The sequence below is a fragment of the Carcharhinus amblyrhynchos genome, chromosome 1 (genome assembly GCF_965287045.1).
Source record: "Carcharhinus amblyrhynchos chromosome 1, sCarAmb.v2.hapA, whole genome shotgun sequence".
Taxonomy (NCBI): Eukaryota; Metazoa; Chordata; class Chondrichthyes; order Carcharhiniformes; family Carcharhinidae; genus Carcharhinus; species Carcharhinus amblyrhynchos.
The window spans coordinates 13,130,272-13,150,649 of record NC_137324.1 but is presented as its reverse complement, the minus strand read 5'-3'; the positions used below and the strand labels follow the sequence as shown (position 1 = coordinate 13,150,649).

General features: G+C 43.2%; 1 protein-coding gene across 1 annotated transcript in view; it reads right to left on the bottom strand.

Moving 5' to 3' along the window:
• dqx1 (DEAQ box RNA-dependent ATPase 1) overlaps positions 1 to 20,378 on the bottom strand; it is a 114,597-nt gene that overhangs the window by 15,626 nt on the left and 78,593 nt on the right. The window contains exons 9-10 of the mRNA XM_080193633.1: positions 9,624 to 9,749; positions 1,008 to 1,198 (exon numbers count right to left, since the gene is read on the bottom strand). Coding sequence (XP_080049759.1) covers positions 1,008 to 1,198; positions 9,624 to 9,749 — 317 coding nt within the window. The remainder of the gene's footprint in view (positions 1 to 1,007; positions 1,199 to 9,623; positions 9,750 to 20,378) is intronic.

Here is a 20,378-nt window from a genome sequence, read left to right as displayed (position 1 = left end):
ACCCGCCATGGCAGCTGGTGGAATTTGAATTCAATAAAAAAAATTTGGAATTAAGAATCTACTGATGACCATGAAACCACTGTCGATTGTTGGAAAAACCCATCTGGTTCACGAATGTCCTTTAGCAAAGGAAATCTGCCATCCTTAACTGGTCTGGCCTACATGTAACTCCAGAGACACAACGTGGTTGACTCTCAGCTGCTCTCCAAGGGCAACTAGGGATGGGCAATAAATGCTCGCCAGCCAACGACACCCATGTCCCACAAACGAATAAATAAAGAAGATCCACAGCAATGTGGTTGACTCTCAAATTTTCCTCTGGCAGGCGATGAGTAAGTATTCTATCGGCTTTAGTTGGTCGAGCTCAGATAGGTGACAGCAGCTGCTCATGTTTCAGTTCTCACGGCAGCTCTGCTGGAAATATCTTTTGTTTGTTGATACTTGCCAGCCTCCTAAACATGCTCAGCACTTTCATTTTTTTCAAACCTGATTACTGTTCAATTTCTAACAACAGATTAATTAATCTGATTTGGAACAGCGCTCATTGAATATTGAATTTAAAGGCTGACAGAAAAATACGCTGGTATTTTAAAAATTAAAATTAAACTGGAAATATATCTTATGGACCAATGGGTTATGCAACCTCTTATTTAGTCTGTGGTTTTTACACTCTCACTGCTGCAGTCTGACTAAGTGCTTTTGATCCGATTGTAACACTTGACACAGGCAGCTAGCAACCATGTAGTGGGCAAACCAAACGTTTCCATTGCTATGGGCTAATTGGCTAAAACATCAGGCAAAGAATTTGAAGGCTCGTGTATCACACACTTGGTAGAGCGGCATCACCACTGACATGATGAAACCAGATACCTCAGAGGTTTTGCCAAGGAAAATTTGAGCAGGCAGCAACACTGCAAAATTAATATGAATTATTTACAGTTTGTGCAAGATCTCTGACTGGATGCCAGGACACGGAGGAGTTGCAATGGTACAGCATGAACACAAACCTTAAGGAAATAGCCAGAGATCAGAGCTTTCTTTATGTTAAGCACATTTTCCTCCATTCCGAAGTTGGGTGGTGAAACAGGCAGCTCAATCCTTTGCATCAATTCCAGCAATTCATAGCGGACAACATCAGCCAGCTTCAGAGCAGAATAACTCAAGTAATTCTTCAGGCACCACGTTTCATCTTCATTATCTAGAAGCAGATTTTATAGACTTAATGCGACCAATGAATACACTAAAAAGCTTCGCATACAATGGCAACTGCAACAGATTATGAGTTTTTCTTTGAAAGATTACATTAGTCATGGGGTCAGTTCACGATTTTAGTCAGAGGTGAAAAAAGTTTGATAGAAACAGAAACTAGAAGCAGGATCTGGTCATTCGGCCCTTCAATCCTGCTCTACCATTCCTTCTGATCATGGCTGATCATCAAATTCAATATCCTGATCCCCCTTCCCCCCACATCCCTTGATCCCTTTAGCCCCAAGAACTATATCTAATTTTTTCTTAAAATCAGACAATGCTTTGGCCTCAGTTAATTCCATACATTCACCACTCTCTGGGTGAAGAAATTTCTCCTCATCTCAGTTCTAAAAGGTTTACTCGTTACCCTCAAATTATGTCCCTTGGTTTTGGACTCCCCCACCATTGGAAACATCCCTGTCTAACCCTGTTAGAATTTCATAAGTTGCTGTGAAATCTCCTCTCACTCTTCTAAACTCCAGTGAATACAATCCAAACCGATTTAGTGGCTCCTCATATGACAGACCTGGAATCAGCCTGGTAAACCTTCGCTGTACTCCCTCTATAGCAAGGATATCCTTCTTCAGATAAGGACACCAAAACTGCACACGATACTCCAGGTTTGGCCTCACCAATGTTCTATACAATTGCAGCAAAACATCCCTATCTCTATACTCAATTCCTCTTGCTATGAAGGCCACATGCCAATTGCCTTCTTTACTGCCTGCTGTATATTGGTTCCACTGGTCGGCGCAACATCGAGGGCCAAAGGACCTATACTGCGCTGTAATGTTCTATGTTCTATGTATCTGCATGCTTACTTTCAGCAACTCATGCACGAGGATTCTAAGGTCTTGTTAAGTATCCGCCTCTCTCAATTTACACCCATTCAAATAATAATGTCTACCTGCTATTGGATAACCTCACATTTACCCACATTATACTGCATCTGACATGCAGATGCCCATACACTCAGTCTGTCCAAATCATCTTTGAATCCTCCTCACAGCTCACCCTCCCACCCAACTTTGTATTACCTGCAAATTTGGAGATAATACATTCAGTTTCCTTTTCCAAATCATTAATATATAATGTGAACAGTTGGAGTCCAAGTACAGGTCTTTGCGGAACACCACTCAACATTGTCTGCCAATCAGGAAAAAAACTCATTTATGCCGACTCTTTACTTCCTATCTGCTAACCAGCTTTCTATCCATCTCAAGGCATTGTCTGCAATCCCATGTACTCTAACTTTACATAGTAGTCTGTTATGTGTGACCTTGTTGAAAGTCTTCTGAAAGTCTAAATAAACCACATCCACTGGTTCTCCTCAGTCAACTCTACTAGTTACACCCTCAAAGAATGCCAATAGATTTGTCAAGCATGATTTTCCTTTTGTAAATCCATGCTTTGTCAGATTATACCACTGCCTTTCAAATCCTGAGTTATGAATTCCTTGATACTGGACTCCAGCAGCTCCCCAGTCGATAGCTTCCTGTTTTCTCTCTACTTCCCTTTTTGAATAGTGGGCTTACATTATCTACCCTCCAATCCGTAGGAACTATTCCACAGTCCAAAGAGTTTGGAACATAACCACCAATGGATCTACTATTTCCAGGGTCACTTCCTTAAAGATTATCAGGCCCTAGAGATTTATCCACTTTCAATCCCATCAATTTCCCCAAAAATATTTCTCTACTAATGCTGATTTCCTAGAAATACTGAAAACATGCTGACCCATGTTTAACAGAGAAATACTTGTTAAAATTTCTACAAACTTCTACAGAAAGGTTGCTTCTGAAATGTGAACACAGTCCCCTCTCTCAGATATTGCTTCAGCCCACTTTACCCAGTCAGAATGCCCAAATCTCACCCAAAGTTAATCATACTTAAATAACTTAATCATACTTAAATAACATAAATAACTTCTTCACTCAAAGGGTGGTGAATCTCTGGAATTCTCTGCCCGTTGAAGTGGTGGAGGCTGCCTCGCTAAATATTTTTAAGACGCGGGTTGATGGGTTTTTGATAAGAGAGGGGATTAAGGGTTATGGGGAGAAAGCAGGAAAGTGGAACTGAGCAGCGACAGATCAGCCATGATCTTATTGAATGGCGGGGCAGACTCGAAGGGCTAGATGGCCTACTCCTGCTCCTATTTCTTATGTTCTTATGTTCTTATACAATTAAGTACTGATTCTTGGGAACAGGTTGGGATGGCACCGCCACCCCACAGCACCAGGGGCCCGGGTTCGGTTCACAGCTTGGGTCACTGTGCGGAGTCTGCATGTTCTCCCCATGTCTGCGGGAGTTTCCTCCAGGTGCCCAGGTTTTCTCCCATAGTCCGAAAGATATGCTGGTTAGGCACATTGGCCATGCTAAATTCTCCCTCAGTGAACCCGAACAGATGACGGAGTGTGGCGACTAGGGGATTTTCACAGTCACTTCATTGCAGTGTTAATGTAAGCCAACCTGAGACTGATAAACTTTAAAAAAATAACTTTAAGTGTACGTTGATTGATGGTTTGATCCAACAGGAAGACCCAAGATGGGTGCAATGCCTTATCTTGTTTGTCTCTCTTGTGGGGACCATAAATTGGATTCAATTTGAATTTAGTTTTTGGAGGAAGGCGGAGATGGATTCACGTCCATCTGGTCCAGTCTGAGCAGTGACTAACTTTAAGAATGGAGTAAAAACTAAATAAAGTGGTACAATTCTTGAGAGTGTAAGAGTAGAGGAACTTGGATGCATATGCGTCATAGATCATTGCAGGTGGCAGGACAAAGAGGAGTTAATAAAGCATATAGTATTCTAGACTTTATCAATAGGGTCATAGAGTACAAGAACGAGGTTATGCTGAATTTATACAAGACAATAGTTAGGCCTTACCTGGAATGTTGTGTACAGTTCTGCACACCACACTATAGGAAGGATGTGATTGCATTGGACAGAATGCAAAAGAGGTTTAGGAAAATGGTCCCAGGGATGACAAACTTCAGTCATGAGGATTAATTGGAGATGTTGAACCATAGAATTCCCATAAGCCTGCACCAACAACAATACCACCCAGGCCCTAACCCCATAACCCCACACATCCACCCTGCCAATCCCCAGGTTAGAACTGTTCTCCTTGGAGAGAAGGCAGCTGAGAGCAGCTTGGAGAGAGATGTGCAATATCATGAGGGGGCTGGACACAGCACGTTACGGAGAAAATGTTCCTGCTCGGATCAAGAACGTGAGGGCACAGATTGAAAGTAACTTTCAAACAAGTGGTTTGGGTCTGGGCCGTACTGCCTGGAAGTGTGGTGGGGCAGGTTCAAATGAAACAATGCAGGTTGAACAGAAACAATGCAAGGTGAAAAGGTTGGGGAATTAATTAGCCATGATAATCATTTAGAAAAGCCGGTGCAGGCATGACGAGCCAAACAGCCTTCTTCTGCGCCGTAACAATTCATGATTCTATGGTTTGTGCTTGTTCTTTTCTCAAAAATTAATGCAAATAGAAGAGATTATGGAAATTTGTTGGCATACATGAATAAACAAATTAATTTTTTACATTATTCAAAAACAGATATGTTCAGCTGATCTGAGGTATATTGCTCACATTCCACACTATCTTCTACACAAATTTAAAGTAGAAGGGTTGGTTATTTTGATATGTGAAGTTGAGGAATAACAGTACTGGGGAATGGTGCACTTTCTATACGTGGTAAGGTTAGATAACAATGTTCGCTCTTCACTGTCACGCCAGTGTATCTTTGATCAAACCTCGGAAGAACACTGAGTAAAATATCTGGTATTCTTTAGTGATGAGCTTTGCCAATAATGAAACTGCTGCTGAATTAGTAAGTACAAACTCTGAAGGGATGGGGGTGCAGAGAAGAGACGGAGAAAGCGATGTGAGCGAGCGGAAAGCTAGTTTCATACTCACCCAAGACTTCAATGCAGGTGGGTGCAAAACCTGATCCTGTCAATTACCTGAGGGTAATAATGTTTGAATGCAACATTTTTTCCTCTCATCAAGAACATGTGGGAGACTGTCAATTTCATCCTGAATTGGGGCAGTTCATTGCTGCAAAAAGTAGGCTAAAATTGCCCATTTACCTTTCATTTTACACAGGATTTTATACCATTTTACCATATACTTTCAATATACAACATGGTGTAAAAAGAACATTTCAATTTGACAATTTACTGATCACGTGTAAATGGAAAACAGCAACATATTTGGGAGTATTTGCTAGGCTGTACGTCGTAAGTTGTAATTGCAATATTCCAGATGTATCAACATCCTTATAGCAAAAACAGACTTTTAAAATAGCTCTTCTATTCCCATAACCCCATATATTTAACCTGCTAATCCCCCTGACACTACGAGGCTGGTACAATAGCAACATTTAAAAAGCATTTGGATAAGTGCATGGATGAGAGGGGATTAGAGGGATATGGGCCAAAGTTTGCAATTGGAAGGAGGATACCATGGTCGGCATGGATCAGTTGGGCCAAAGCATCTGTTTCCATACTGAAAAAACAAATAAGCAAAAAGGGTCAAGTTAGCCAATCAACCTAACTCGCACAACTTTGGGAATGTAGAGAACAAAATGAAGGGACGAGGGAGGAAAGGCAATACAAGCCTGTCATGTTCACTACGACTTTACAGGTCATGTCCTTTTTGCTTATTTGTTTTTTTCAGTATGGAAACAGATGCTTTGGCCCAAGTGATCCATGCTGACCATGGTATCCTCCTTCCAATTGCAAACTTTGGCCCATATCCCTCTAATCCCCTCTCATCCATGCACTTATCCAAATGCTTTTTAAATGTTGCTATTGTACCAGCCTCAATCTCTGGCAGTTCATTCCATATACATACCATCCTCTGCGTGAAGAAGTTGCCCCTCAGATCCCTTTTAAATCTTTCGTCTCTCACCTTAAATCTATGCTTTCTAGTTTTCAACTTCCCTATCCTGGCAAACAGCATTTATCCTATCCATGTCCCTCATGACTTATGTCCCTATTTATACACTTCAATAGCTCACCCCTCATTCTCCTATGTTCCAATGAATAAAGTCCCAGTCGGGTCAACCTCTCAGGCCCACTAGTCCTGGCACTATCCTCGTAAATTTTCTGTGCACTTTTTCCAGTTTATCAATGTCTTTCCTATAACAGAGTGACCAAAACTGCATGCAATACTTCAAGTTGGCCTCACCAACAACTCATACAACTGTAACATAATGTCTCAATCTTATACTCAATGCCCTGACTGAAGGAGGCCAGGGTGCTAGATGGCTTCTTCACCAGTGCGGTCAAATTAGACCCAACATAAACTGGACAACTAGGATAACCTGGCCTAACCTCGTTGGGTGTTGTGACTTTTCCCCTGTCCACTGGCCGAAAACCAGCGAACATTCGAAGGAGGAAGGAGAATGACAAAAATAGCCATTCAAGACAAACTCCAGTAAACACTCCAAACCTACTGTGACCTGACACGATGCAGGAAGGCATGCGAGGTCCACCTTCGTGCTAAGAGCACCTTGTTGCTGCGAACTCAGTGAATCGAGTCCAACAGCCCAATCGATTTTACCAGACTGGGTAATATCTATTATAATTGCCTAGTTTGGGGAAAGTTAACTTAACCTATTGTGTAAGAATTGTTTCTTTAATCTGCAAGTGTTTTTAATAAAGCTAAAAGCAAATTACTGTGGATACTGGAATCTGAAATTAAAAGAGGAAATGTTGGAAAATCTCAGCATGTCTGGCATCACCTGTAAGGAGAGAAAAGAGCTGATGTTTCGAGTCCAGATGATTCTTTGACAAAGGACCATCTGGACTCGAAATGTCAGCTCTTTCCTCTCCTTACAAATGCTGCCAGGCATGCTGAGATTTTCCAGCATTTTCTCTTTTGGTTTAATAAAGCTAAGTTTGAACCACAGTCCTTTGTCTCAAAGTAAAGGCACTTGAGATAAACACAATAAACTGATCTAAGTGACGGTATAAAATATTTCACGAACAACACTACCCTGCCTACCTGTGATGCTGCTTTCAAACTACACACTTAGATTCTCAGATCCCTCTGGTCTTCAACACTCCCTAGGGCCCTACTGCTCACTGTATAAGTCCTACCCTGGACTTCTTGTCTATAGTAAGAAGTCTCATGACACCAGGTTAAAGTCCAACAAGTTTATTTGATAGTAAACCCACAAGCTTTCAGGGTCTGCCCCTTCGTCAGGTGAGTGGAGAGCGCTCTCCTGGAGAGACTCACCTGACAAAGGGGCAAGTCCCGAAAGCTAGTGGGATAACTATCAAATAAACTTGTTGAACTTCAACCTGGTGTTGTGAGACTTCTTAGTGTTTACCCCAGTGCAACGCCGGCATCTCCACATCATGACTTCTTGTCTATACCAGTGCACGCTTCATCATTTCAGAATTTTCCTTTACTTTCTATTCCTTTGAAAATATTTTTAGTTCATAAACCCTTTCAGTTTTGAAGGAGGCTTCATGCTTGAAGCATCAAGTTCTCCCCATCAATGTTACCTGACTTGCTGCGCATCATTTTAGATTTCTGGCATTTGAAGTTCTTAGGAAATAGCATGAGAAGATGCAAGCTCAAACCAGTGAAAGGTAATTTTAGCGATGTCATCAGGGACGTTTTCACACAAAACATGCTGGTTAGGTGCATTGGCCATGCTAAATTCTCCCTCAATGGACCAAAATAGGTGCCATAATGTGGTGACTAGGGGATTTTCACAGTAACTTCGTTGCAGTGCTCACGTAAGCCTTGCATGTGACTAATAGATAAAATTTAAAAAAAAACAAGGACTGATCAATTTGAGGAATGAATTTCTAGACAGAGCAGTGGATGCGAAAACCTGGATTTAAAAAACAATTGGGGAAGGGTTTAGAATATTTCTGATTTGAAAAACTAAGATCGGTGGCACGGTGGCACAGTGGTTAGCGCTGCTGCCTCACAGCGCCAGGGAACTGGGTTCATTTCTTGACTTGGGTGACTGTGTGAAATTTGTACGTTCTCCCAGTGTCTGTGTGGGTTTCCCTGGGTGATTCCACTTTCTCCCACACTCCAAAGATGTAAATAGGGTTAAACAGATTGGCCATGATAAATTGCGCCTTCGTGTCAGGGGAACTAGTAGAGCAAAATACATGGAGTTAGGGAGAATAGGGCCTGGATGGGTTTGTTATTGGTGCAGACTCGATGGGCCGAACGGCCTCCTCCTGCACTGCAGGGATTCTATGATTTTTGTGATCCCTATGATCCTTAAAGAAGTATCTGGATGAGCGCTTGGAACATCATAAAATGCAAAGCTATGGGCCAAGTGCTGGCAGATGAGATTAAGTGGGAGTTCAGGTGTTTCTAAAGGTGCAGACCCAATGGGCTGAAGGGCCTCCTCTGCACTGTATGATTTTAAGGTACGATTATCTTGTAGCATGCTTTTCCTACATGACATTTGAAATGGGTAGGGTTTATGATAGTATAAGTTGTGCAGAACAAATGGACTGGGTGGAATATATGTTGGTGACTTCAGGGCAGTTATGGATAGACAATAAATACTGGCCGAGCCAGCGATCCTGTAAAAGAACAAGTATAAAAAGAATAAAATCTATGCCACACCGCAGCTAGTTTTGCACCTCAGAGTAAGATTCTCAATCAGGACATTCTTGTGCTTGCCGAATGCCTTCTTCATCACTCTGTCCACCTGCGACTCCACTTTCAAGGAGCTATGAACATGTACCCCCTGGATCCCTATTCTGTAACTCTCCCCAAAGCCTTACCACTAACTGAGTAAGTCCTGCCCTGGTTCAATCTACCAAAATGCATCACCTCGCACTTGTCTAAATTAAACTCCATCTGCCATTCATCAGCAAACTGACCCAATTGACCAAGATCCTGTTGCAGTTGGAGATAACTTTCTTCACTGTCCACTATGTCACCAATCTTAGTGTCAGCTGCAAACTTACTAACAATGCTGACCACACTAATTTTGTAACCATGCCTCCAATATTCTCATCTGGCAGCATCTGTGGAGCGAGAAATGTAGTTAACATTTCAAGTCCACATGACTCTTCTTCAGTTGCTGCCAGATCTGCTGAGTCTTTCCATCAATTTATTTTTAATTTCGGACTGCGGATGCTGGAAATATTTTGCTTTTGTTTTGATTAGTTAGATGACCAGTAAAGATGGGTATGTGGCAATGTGAGCTCCTGTCGTAACAGTATCACTTTTTGGATGTGTGTGTGTGTGTGTGTGTGTGTGTGTGTGTGTGTGTGGGGGGGTGGGGTGGTGATGGTGGTGGTGGAGAGTGGGGAAGAAAAAAGTTAACGGCTTCATTACAAGTGAAAGCTTCATTGATTTTTCCACACTTACGTTGTTTGAATGCATTGTAGACATTGATGAGCGTAAAGTGATCCCCCTCAGGATGTAGAAGAACTCTCCTGCGTATGGCTGCAGTTTCCTCCAAATGTTTGGGTGGCGCGATGAAACACGGCGACGCTGAAGGGAAATTAAGTACACAGATGTCATAATGCCTTCAACGCTCAGTACGTATATAATAATCAAAGGGAGAAAATAGCATTGTTTAAATACCTAGCCATGATTGCTATGACAGTGGCACAAATGGTTAGCACTGCTGCCTCACAGCATCAGGGACAGGGTTTGATTCCCGTTTTGGATCACTGTCTGTGCTGAGTCTGCACGTTCTCCCCGTGTCTGCATGGGTTTCCTCCGGGTGCTCCAGTTTCCTCCCACAGTCTGAAAGGTGTGCTGGTTAGATGCACCGGCCATGTTAAATTCTCCCAAACAGGTGCCGGAATGTGGCGACTAGGGGATTTTCACAGTAACTTCACTGCAGTGTTAATCTAAGCCCACTTGTGACACTAATAAATAAACTTCAAAACAAAAACAAAAAACCTGGCAACCATTCTTTCAACTTGGGACTAGACAATTCTGCTTTGAAGCTTGAAATCCGTCTGGCGTTTTTTTTTGAAAAGAAACTGTGGCTGGTTACTCATTAGGAATTGCGACCAGCAACAAGAGGTGTAATTTTTAATATCATTTTAGCACATAATATCAAAAGATCATTATAATGCAGGGTTAACTTATTGGCTAGTAACCATTTACGTAAAATCAGGCAGGTGGCAATCCCTAGGGGTAATACTGCAAGTGAAACAGAAACCAACTGCCCACATCCAAAGGTAGGGGAGTCTAAAATGAGCAGGCATAGGTTTAAGGTGAGAGGGGAGAAATACACAAGTGTCCAGAGGGGCAACTTTTTCACACATCAGGTGGTGAGCGTCTGGAACGAGCTGCCAGAAGTAGTAGTAGAGGCGGGTACAATTTTGTCTTTTAAAAAGCATTTAGATAGTTACATGGATAAGATGGGTATAGAGGGATGTGGGCCAAATGCAGCCAATTGGGATCAGCTTAGGGGTTTAATTAAAAAAATTAGCAGCGTAGACAAGTTGGACCGAAGGGGCTTTTTCCATGCTATAAACCTCTATGGTTCCATACCTGCACACTTCAAAAATTTAGAAGCCAATCTGAAATAAAACCGCAGAAAGGATTTGCTCATGTTGGATTTCACTTCCCTTCTACTATTACATTCGCATGAGAACACATCATGAATTGTTATTCATTCATTCTGCAAGTCTTGATCTGTATCATTCCCTGCCCTTAAACTTAGCATACAACTGCCTCACATTCCAAATCCCACATGGTCATATTTTCTGTAAGTTGTAAGGTAGTAAAATGCCCCCAGGCACTTCAGACAAAATTTAACACTGGAGGGAATTTTCCTGTCCCACCTGCTACGGGAACTGTACAGTGGTGGACCGTGCAAAAGTCCGTTGACCTTGGGAGGATTTTCTGATTTTAGGGCAGGTCCGATGGTAAAACCCGCCCGAGTCAGTTAAGACTTGGTCAAGGAGGTTGATTTAATGCAATATCCTCTGTGGAGCAGCAGATATTGAGCTAGAGAGATTTAACAACAGTTCCAGTGCTTAGGACCTAGACAGTTGAAGGCATTAGCTGCAGATATTCTCTGACAGCATGGGAACAATGAGTTCCAATGGTTTCTACCTGACTTTCCCATGGCCACCTGGCCTAAATTCTTATCTGGTTTAACACTCTGTCTATTCATTAAGCTTTCTGGAACCATTAGCTTGTCCTTGCTCACTGAATGTCTCATTCACTGATCTGAATGAGACAAGTTTGACAAATTTATTGGATTTCTATGAGGATGTGACTCGAGCGGTAGAGGGATCTGGATAGGCTAAATGAGTGGGCGAGGACCTATCAGATGGAGTATAATGTTAGCAAGTATGAGGTTATCCACTTTGGCAGAAATAATAGTAGGAGAGATTACTATTTAAAGGGCGAAAAGCTGCAGCATGCTACGGTGCAGAGGGACCTGGGGGTCCTTGTGCACGAGTCACAAAAACACAGTCTGCAGGTGCAGTAGGTGATCAAGGCAGCGAATGGGATGCTGGTCTTTATAGCAAGGGGGATTGAATATAAAAGTAGGGAGGTCTTGCTGCAACTGTACAGGGTACTGGTGAGGCCACAGCTGGAGTACTGTGTGCAGTTTTGGTCACCGCACTTGTGCAAGCATATATTGGCCTTGGGGGGAGTGCAGGGGAGGTTCACTAGGCTGATACTGGAGATGAGGGGGTTGGACTATGAAGAAAGACCACATAGACTGGGTCTGTACTGGTTGGCGTTTAGAAGGATGGGGGGATCTTATAGAGACGTATAAGATAATGAAAGGGATGGATAGGATAGAGGTAGAGAGATTCTTCCTGCTTAGAAAGGATAGCAGGACTAGAGGGCACAGCCTCAAGATAAGGGGGGAGCAGTTTAGATCGGAGTTGAGGAGGAACTTCTTCACTCAAAGGATGGTGAATCTCTGGAATTCTCTGCCCGTTGAAGTGTGGAGGCTACCTCGCTAAATATATTTAAGTCATGAGTAGATAGGTTTTTGATAGACAAGGGAATTAAGGGTTATGGGGAGAAAGTGGGGAAGTGGAACTGATCCACTTCAGGTCAGCCATGATCTTATTGAATGGCGGGGCAGACTCGAAGGGCTAGATGGCCTACTCCTGCTCCTATTTCTTATGTTCTTAAATGGTGGGGTGAAGGAAATCCAAGAAACTTGGAAAGGGCACAAATATCCCAGAGGTTTATAATATTGGAGGAATTTATGGAGCAAGGCCATCAATGCATCTCAGAACCGCTACAGTGCAGAAGGAGGTCATTCAGCCCATCGAGTCTGCACTGACAATCTCACCCAAGCTCTATCCGTGAAACTACCTGCTGATCCCTCTGACATACACATCCCGGGACATTAAGGGGCAATTTAGAATAGCCAATCAACCTAACCTGCACATCTTTGGACAGTGGGAGGAAACACACATAGATACAGGGACAGCGTGCAGACTCCACACAGACAGTGACCTGAAGCCAGGAATTGAACCTGGGTCCCTGGCGCTGTGACACAATGAAATCACTGTGCCACTATAACACAGGATGAGAATTTAAAATCAAGGCATCGATTAATTAGGTGCCAATGCAGTTCAGTGGGCACTTCTTGCGAGTTCGGATACAGGCAGCAGAGGTTTAACTGAGCTTAAGCTTATAGAGGATGGGAGATGGGAGGTTAGCCAAGACAGAACTACAATAGTTGAGTCTGGAAGTAGCAAAAAATAGGTGAGGGTTCGAGAAACAGGTGGGCCAAGGTAGGAGCAGAGAAAGGAGATGCTATGGTGATGGAATGTAGTGCCTTGGAGGTGAAGAGGAAACTGTGGTAAGGTCAGCTCAGGGTCAAATAGGACAATAATCTCTCCCTCAATGTCAGTAAGAAGGCGGCAGTCATTGATATCAGGAAGTGTTGTACAGGACATGCCCGTCTATAACAACGGTGATGAAGTAGAAATGGTCGAGAGCTTCAAGTTTTTGATCACCAACATGTCCTGGTTCCCCCCACTCTGATGCTACAGTTAGAAAAAGCCCACCAATCCTTCTACTTCTCAGAAGGCTAAGGAAATTCAGCATGTCCACCATGATTCTCATCAATTTTTACAGCTGCACCATAGAAAGCATCCTTTCCAGACATACCATAGCTTGGTATGGTTCCTGCTCTGACCAGGATGAGAAGAAGCTACAAGAGTTGTGAACACAGCCCAGCTCATCACGCAAACCAGCCTCCTATCCACTGATTCGGTCTACACTTCCCACTGCCTCAAAACTGCGCAGGTAGTCATTAATGAACTAATGATGTAATTGGGATCTCGGAGACTTGGCTCCACGGTGATCAGGGATGGGAATGCAATATCCTGGGGTATTCAGTATTCAGGAAAGGAAGGGGGATGGGGTAGCATTGCTGGTTAAAGAGGAGATTGCAATAGCAAGGAAGGACATTACCATGGATGATGTGGAATCTGTGTGGGTGGATTCATGAAAGTGAAATCGTGCTTGATAAATCTTCTGGAATTTTTGAGAACGTGACCAGTAGAGTGGTCAAGGGTGAACCTGTGGGTGTTGTGTATCTGGACTTCCAAAAGGCTTTCGACAAGGTCATCCACACGAGATCAGTGAGCAAATTTAACCTCATGATATTGGGGGTAATGTATTGACAGGTTGGCAGATAGGAAGCAGAGAGTGGGAATAAACAGGTCCTTTCCAGAGTGGCAGGCAGTGACTAGTGGGGTACCACTGGGTTCAGTGCTGGGACCCTAGCTATTCACAATATACAATAATGATTTGGACAAAGGAATTGAATGCAATATCTCCAAATTTGCAAATGACACTAAGCTTGCTGGCAGTGTATGCTGTGAGAGGGATGCTAAGAAGCTGCAGGGTGACTTGGACAAGCTGGCTGAGTGAGCAAATACTTGGCAAATGCAATATAATGTGGATAAATGTGAGGTTATACACTTTGATGGCAAAAACAGGAAGGAAGTTTATTTTCTGAATGGTGGCTGTTCAGGAAAAGGAGAAGTGCAACATGATCTGGGTGTCATGGTGGAACAGTTGCTGAAGGCTGGCATGCAGGTACAGCAGGTGGTCAGGAAAGTTAATGGTACGTTGGCTTTCATGGCAAGAGGATTTGAGTATAGGAGTGAGGATATCTTGCTGCAGTTCTACAGGGCCTTGGTGAGGCCTCACTTTGAATATTGTGTGTAGTTTTGGGTCTCCTAGTCTAAGAAAGGACATTCTTGCTATTGAGGGAGTCTAGCGAAGGTTTACCAATCTGATTCCTGGAATGGCAGAACTGACATACGAAAGAGACTGGATTGACTGGGCTTGTATCACTGGGATTGAGAAGAATGAGAGGGATCCCATAGAAACATCTAAAATCCTGATGGGGATTGGGCAGGCTAGATGTGGGAAAAATCTCCCAATGTTGGAGAAGTCCAGAACTAAGGTTACAGTGTAAGAATAAAGGGTAAGCCATTCAGGACTGAGATGAGGCAGAACATCTTCATTCAGAGAGTTGCGAACCCACGGAATCCTCAACCACGGAAAGTTGTCGGGGCCAGTTCATTAGATATGTTCAAGAGGGAGCTGGACGTGGCCCTTGTAGCTAAAGGGATCAAGGGGTATGGAGATAAAGTGGGAGTGGGAGACTGAAAGTGCACAATCAGCTACGATCATACTGAATGGTGGTGCAGGCTCAAAGGGCTGAATAGCAAATGTCTAAAAGCAGCCAGGATAATCAAGGACTCCACGCTCTCTGGACATGCTCTCTTCCTTCTTTTTCCATCAGGAAAAGGATATAAAAGTCTGAAGTCACGTAACAACACCTACTCGAACTTCCCTGCTGCTGTCAGACTTTTGAACGGACCTAAACCTTGTATTAAGTTGATCTTTCTCTACACCCTAGCTATGACTGTACATTCTGCACCCTTTCCTTTCCTTCTCCATTATGTACTCTATGAATGGTATGTTTTGTCTTTATAGTGTGCAAGAAACAATACATTTCACTGCATACCAATATATGTGACAATAATAAATCAAATCAAATCATAAAGGACATCAATGATTTAAGACTGTAAATGTGTTAGACCGAACCGGAGAAGGGTGACAGAATTGGTGACTCGGGAACAAAAGCATAGACCCACTGTGGTGTGAATGACCACAAGTAAATAAAACTAACCCACAACAATCCCCTCTCAAGCCATAGTGGCAATGTTCAGGTCTACCACGTCACTACCTTCACGTGTTATTTCCAAGCTGTGGGAGATAAGGTTGTAAATTCTGAAGTCATAAAAACCATTCCTCTTCAGTGCTTCTGCTTTTTGTTTGCAGGAAACAAAGTACATGCAAGAAATCTCTGATACCAACACCACAGCATCCTTATATTTTAAAGTAAAATTTACAAGCAGGCTTACAATGAAGTTACTGTGAAAATCCCTTCGTTGCCACACTCCGGCGCCAGTTCGGGTACACTGAGGGAGCATTTACCGTGGCCAATGCACCTAACCAGCGCATTTTTCAGACTGCAGGAACACCTGGAAGAAACCCTAGCAGACACAGGGTGAAGGTGCAGACTCCACACCGATGATGCAAGCCGGAAATTGAACCTGGGTCCCTGGAGCTGTGAGTTAGCAATGCTAGCCACTGTGCCGCCCAGAAATTCCAAATAGGTTTTTTGGTGTGGCCTAAAATGAGGTTGTATGGGGAATTCTTCCCTGGAAAGGGAGCCCTGCCTCAAAACATTGGCATCCAGCTCATACGCATAAACATTGCAGGTCCCTAAGTCATTTTACAGCATTGGACAATGGTTCCCAGGCATGACCAATATTTCAGTGTCAGCGGGGCAGGGTGTGGCCTGAGGGGGAAATTTGAACTGCTGCAGAAATAAAATTATGGAGTTAGATTTTCCATCCATGTGGCTGTAATACTTAGTTTGAAAAGCTGATGCACTGATGAGCAACCATTAAGTAGGTATCTGAGGCAAACTGTTTGGAAATTCTGTTCCGTTTTCAGCGCACAAATTATCAGGCTGGAAGGGGTAGTTTCCGGGGTGAAAAAGAGGAAGGAAAGTGATGCTGATCCCATTTCTGAGTATCTGGCCCTCTTCGTGAATGTGAAAAATCCTGCTAGGGGCCAACTCCCTCTCCCTTTCTCGTGATAGCAGAGTTAAGAGGAGGAAGCTGAGTGGGACCAAAGAGCTATTATCAACCAGCCACTGAGATCAGAGAGATTGATTAGCACCAAGTACGTGGACACATTTATCAGGAGTCTGGACAGAGCAAATAGAGAAAAGTCGCTTCCACTGATGGAAGATTTGAGAAGCAGAGGGCACCCTCTTAAAGGCAAGTTGCCCTTTCCTCAAGAACAACTTGAGGAAAAACAACAAGTGGGTTAGGATCTGAAATAGCCTGCTCAAGAACATGGTGGAGGCACCTTCAAATGTGGATATGAAAAGGGGATTGGATAATCATCTGAAAAATAATTATCAGGCAGGAGGGTGGGACTAGCTCTTACAGTTTTGCAGGCGCAGACACGATGGGTCGAATGGCCTCCTTCTGTGCCGTAGCTTGTTCTGTGATTCCACCTCGATTGAAGAGCACACCAGCGCTCCTAACTCAAACTCTGCTCTACAGCCACACCATTGCTTGCACCCCCCACCCCCAAACCTTTTACCCGACTTCTGAAATATTAGCCATGTCTGAGAAAGGTTGTCCAGGAAACGTTGTAAAATGGCGTGTGGGCCTGCACCTTTTATGCAGATGACCTTGGTCCCCAGGTTTTACAGCAGGGTTCTCTCTCTGTGGAAGAATCCCCACGCAGCTTTTAGTCACACTGCTGCCAGTCGGAATTTCTGGGCTAATTTGTTTCAAATGTAAAAATTCTGTGGTATTGGCACCAGAGAGTTCTTACATCTACTTTATTTCATGAAAAGTAAAAGCAGAAGCTTTGAAGAGGAAAGGTTTTTTTTCAATTAAACATTCACAATCTTCCGTCCTACAGCTTGGAGGTCATGTGGAACTCTCAAACATTGCTATTTTCTCACACTTCTGAAGGCATTCGACATGCTGCCACACACCATACAGAAATAAATCACCTTTTTCCATCTTTCTACTCAGCTTACTTCAGTTAGAACACAGAACAGTACAATGCAGTACAGGCCCTTCGGCTCTCGATGTCATGCCAAGCTTTGTCCGAAACCAGGATCAAGCTATCCCATCCCCTATCATTCTGGTGGGCTCCATGTGCCTATCCAATAACTCCACTATCACAGTCCATTCCACACCTCAACCACTCTGAGTAAAGCATCTACCTCGGTCATCTCTCCTATATCTCCCACCATGAGCTTTATAATTATGCCCCTGAATAACAGTTACATCCACCTGAGGAAATAGTCTCTGAAAGCCCACTCTATATATCCCCCTCATCTTCTTATAAACCTCTATTATGTCGCCTCTCACCCTCCTCTGCTCTAAAGAGAAAAGTCCTAGCTCCCTCAACCTTTCCTACCCTCCAAACCAGGCAGCACCCTGATAAATCTCCTCTGCACTCTCTCCAATGCTTACACATTCTTCTTGTAGTGAGGTGACCAGAACTGAACACAATATTCCAAATGTGGTCTCATAAAAGTCCTGTACATTTGCAGCATAATCCCATGGCTCTTAAACACTAACCCCTTGTTAATAAATGCTAATGCACTACAGGTCTCCTTCATTGCTTCACCAGTTGAGTGGCAGCCTTCAGAGATCTGTGGATATAAACCCCAAGGTCTCTCTGTTCCTCCACATTCCTCAGAACCCTGCCATTGACCCTGTAATCCGCATTCAAATTTGTCCTACCAAAATGAATCACCTCGCACTTATCAGGGTTAAACTCCGTCTGCCATTTTTCGGCCCAGCTCTGCATCCTATCAATGTCTCTTTGCAGCCTACAACAGCCCTCCACTTCATCCACAACTCCACAAATCTTGGTGTCATCAGCAAATTTACTGACCCACCCTGCAGCCCCCTCTTCCAAGTCATTGATAAAAATCACAAATAGCAGAGGACCCAGCACTGATCCCTGCTGGTAACTGGTCTCCAGTCTGAAAATTTTCCATCCACCACCACCCTCTGTCTTCTATGAGACAGCCAGTTACTTATCCAATCGGCCAAATTTCCCTCTATCCCACACCTCCTTACTTTCTTCATGAGCTGACCATGGTGAACCTTATCAAATGCCTTACTAAAATCCATGTACACAACATCAACTGCTCTACCTTCATCCACACACTTAGTTACCTCCTCAAAAAAAGTTATAGGAAAATTTAAAACTATTGCAACAAAAAAATTAACATCATGCCATTACTTGCCAACTCACCAAATACAGAAATGCTTATTAACCACAACTACTGTTCCTCACTGCATTTCATAATTATAGTCATTGGTCTCCCAAGACCTCTCTTTTAATCAGTTTCAAACAGATGACATCTTGCATGTTTTTGCTTTCTGCATCTTGGAAATAAGCTAATCCTTTTCACAACTTGAAAACTATGGAATCACCTACCTTTTGGAAACCTCCCTTTTTTCTACAAGTTAAATGTTTTTAAAGCCCCACCTTGCCACCACTTGAAATGCGACAACCACTTCAATGGGAGGCATGGTGGCACAGCTGCCACACAGCATCAGGGACCCAGGTTCAATTCCCGGCTTGAGTCACTGTCTGTGCGGAGTCTGCACAGTTCTCCCAGTGTCTGCGTGGGTTTCCTCTGGGTGCTCCAATTTCCTCCCACAGTCCAAAAGACATGCTGGTTGGGTGCACTGGCCATGCTAAATTATCCTTCAGCGTACCCGAACAGGTGCCAGAATGTGGTAACTAGCGGATCTTCACAGTAACCATTGCTGTGTTAAACTTACTGGCGACACGAATAAATAAACTTTAATCAATTGGATTCATTTTATCTTTAATTTTTTTTCACTTGTCTTGGGGAAGTCTTAGCCTTTCTGAAACTAGTTTTCTAAAATTAAAACAAAACAGGGCCAGGGAGAATGTAAATGTGATAATGAAAAGTGCAACTGAAGCCAGGTGAGAACTCCCCTCAAAAGTGATGAAATGTTTGGAATAATTTATGATGGATAAAATGCCAGAGATAGTTGTCAACTGTGTAACTGGCTTTGAGGAAAAAAAAGGGAAATAAACAAGCCAGGAGATTGAACTACATCCATCAACACTTACTAAGCGTGAAAGGAATGTTGTAGGATGTGGGCACAATATGTCAAGGGTGAGCAAAGCCCCACGTAGGACGGAATGCAGAAATTACCGTAACAAGTCACGTAAAATGCCTTTTCTAAAATGTCTACTGTTCAAATAACCAGATCAAATAAGACTTAACCAGGTATTACATAAGTAATATGCTCTACTGTGCATGTAAACATGAATGACAGCCTCCCTGCAGGTGATCTTTTAAAATCATTCATGGGACACGGGTTTCGCTGGCTGGGCCAGCATTTATTGCCCATCCCTAGTTGCCTTCAGTGGGCAGTGGCGAGTCAACCACATTGCTGTGGCCCTAGAGTCACATGTAGGCCAGGTAAGGACGGCAGATTTCATTCCCTGAAAGGACATTAGTGAATCGAACGTGCTTTTCTGACAATCGACAATGGTTTCATGGTCATCAGCAGATTCTTAATTCCAGGTATTTTTTATTAATTACAAATTCCACCTTCTGCCGTGGCGGGATTTGAACATGGTCCCCAGAACGCTGGCTGAGTTTCTGGATTAATAGTCCAGCAATAATACCACTAGGCCATCGCCTTCCCTGTGTAGGAAATGGATGTTGATTGATGCACTCTATCTGACCATTTCCTTCAGCCTACAACAACCTGTAATGTCAACAACCTGTAATGTCAACAACCTGTAATGTCAACAACCTGTAGTTGTAAAAATACAACAACCTGTAGTTGGAAAAATGCTTGAATCCGTCATCAAAGAAGAAATAGCGAGGCACCTAGAAAAGAATGGTTTGATAGAGCAGACGCAGCATGGATTCGTTAAGGGGAAGTTGCATCTGACGAATTTATTGGATTTCTATGAGGACGTGACTAGTGCAGTAGACAGAGGGGAACCGGTAGATGTGGTGTTTCTCGATTTTCAAAAGGCGTTTGATAAGGTGCG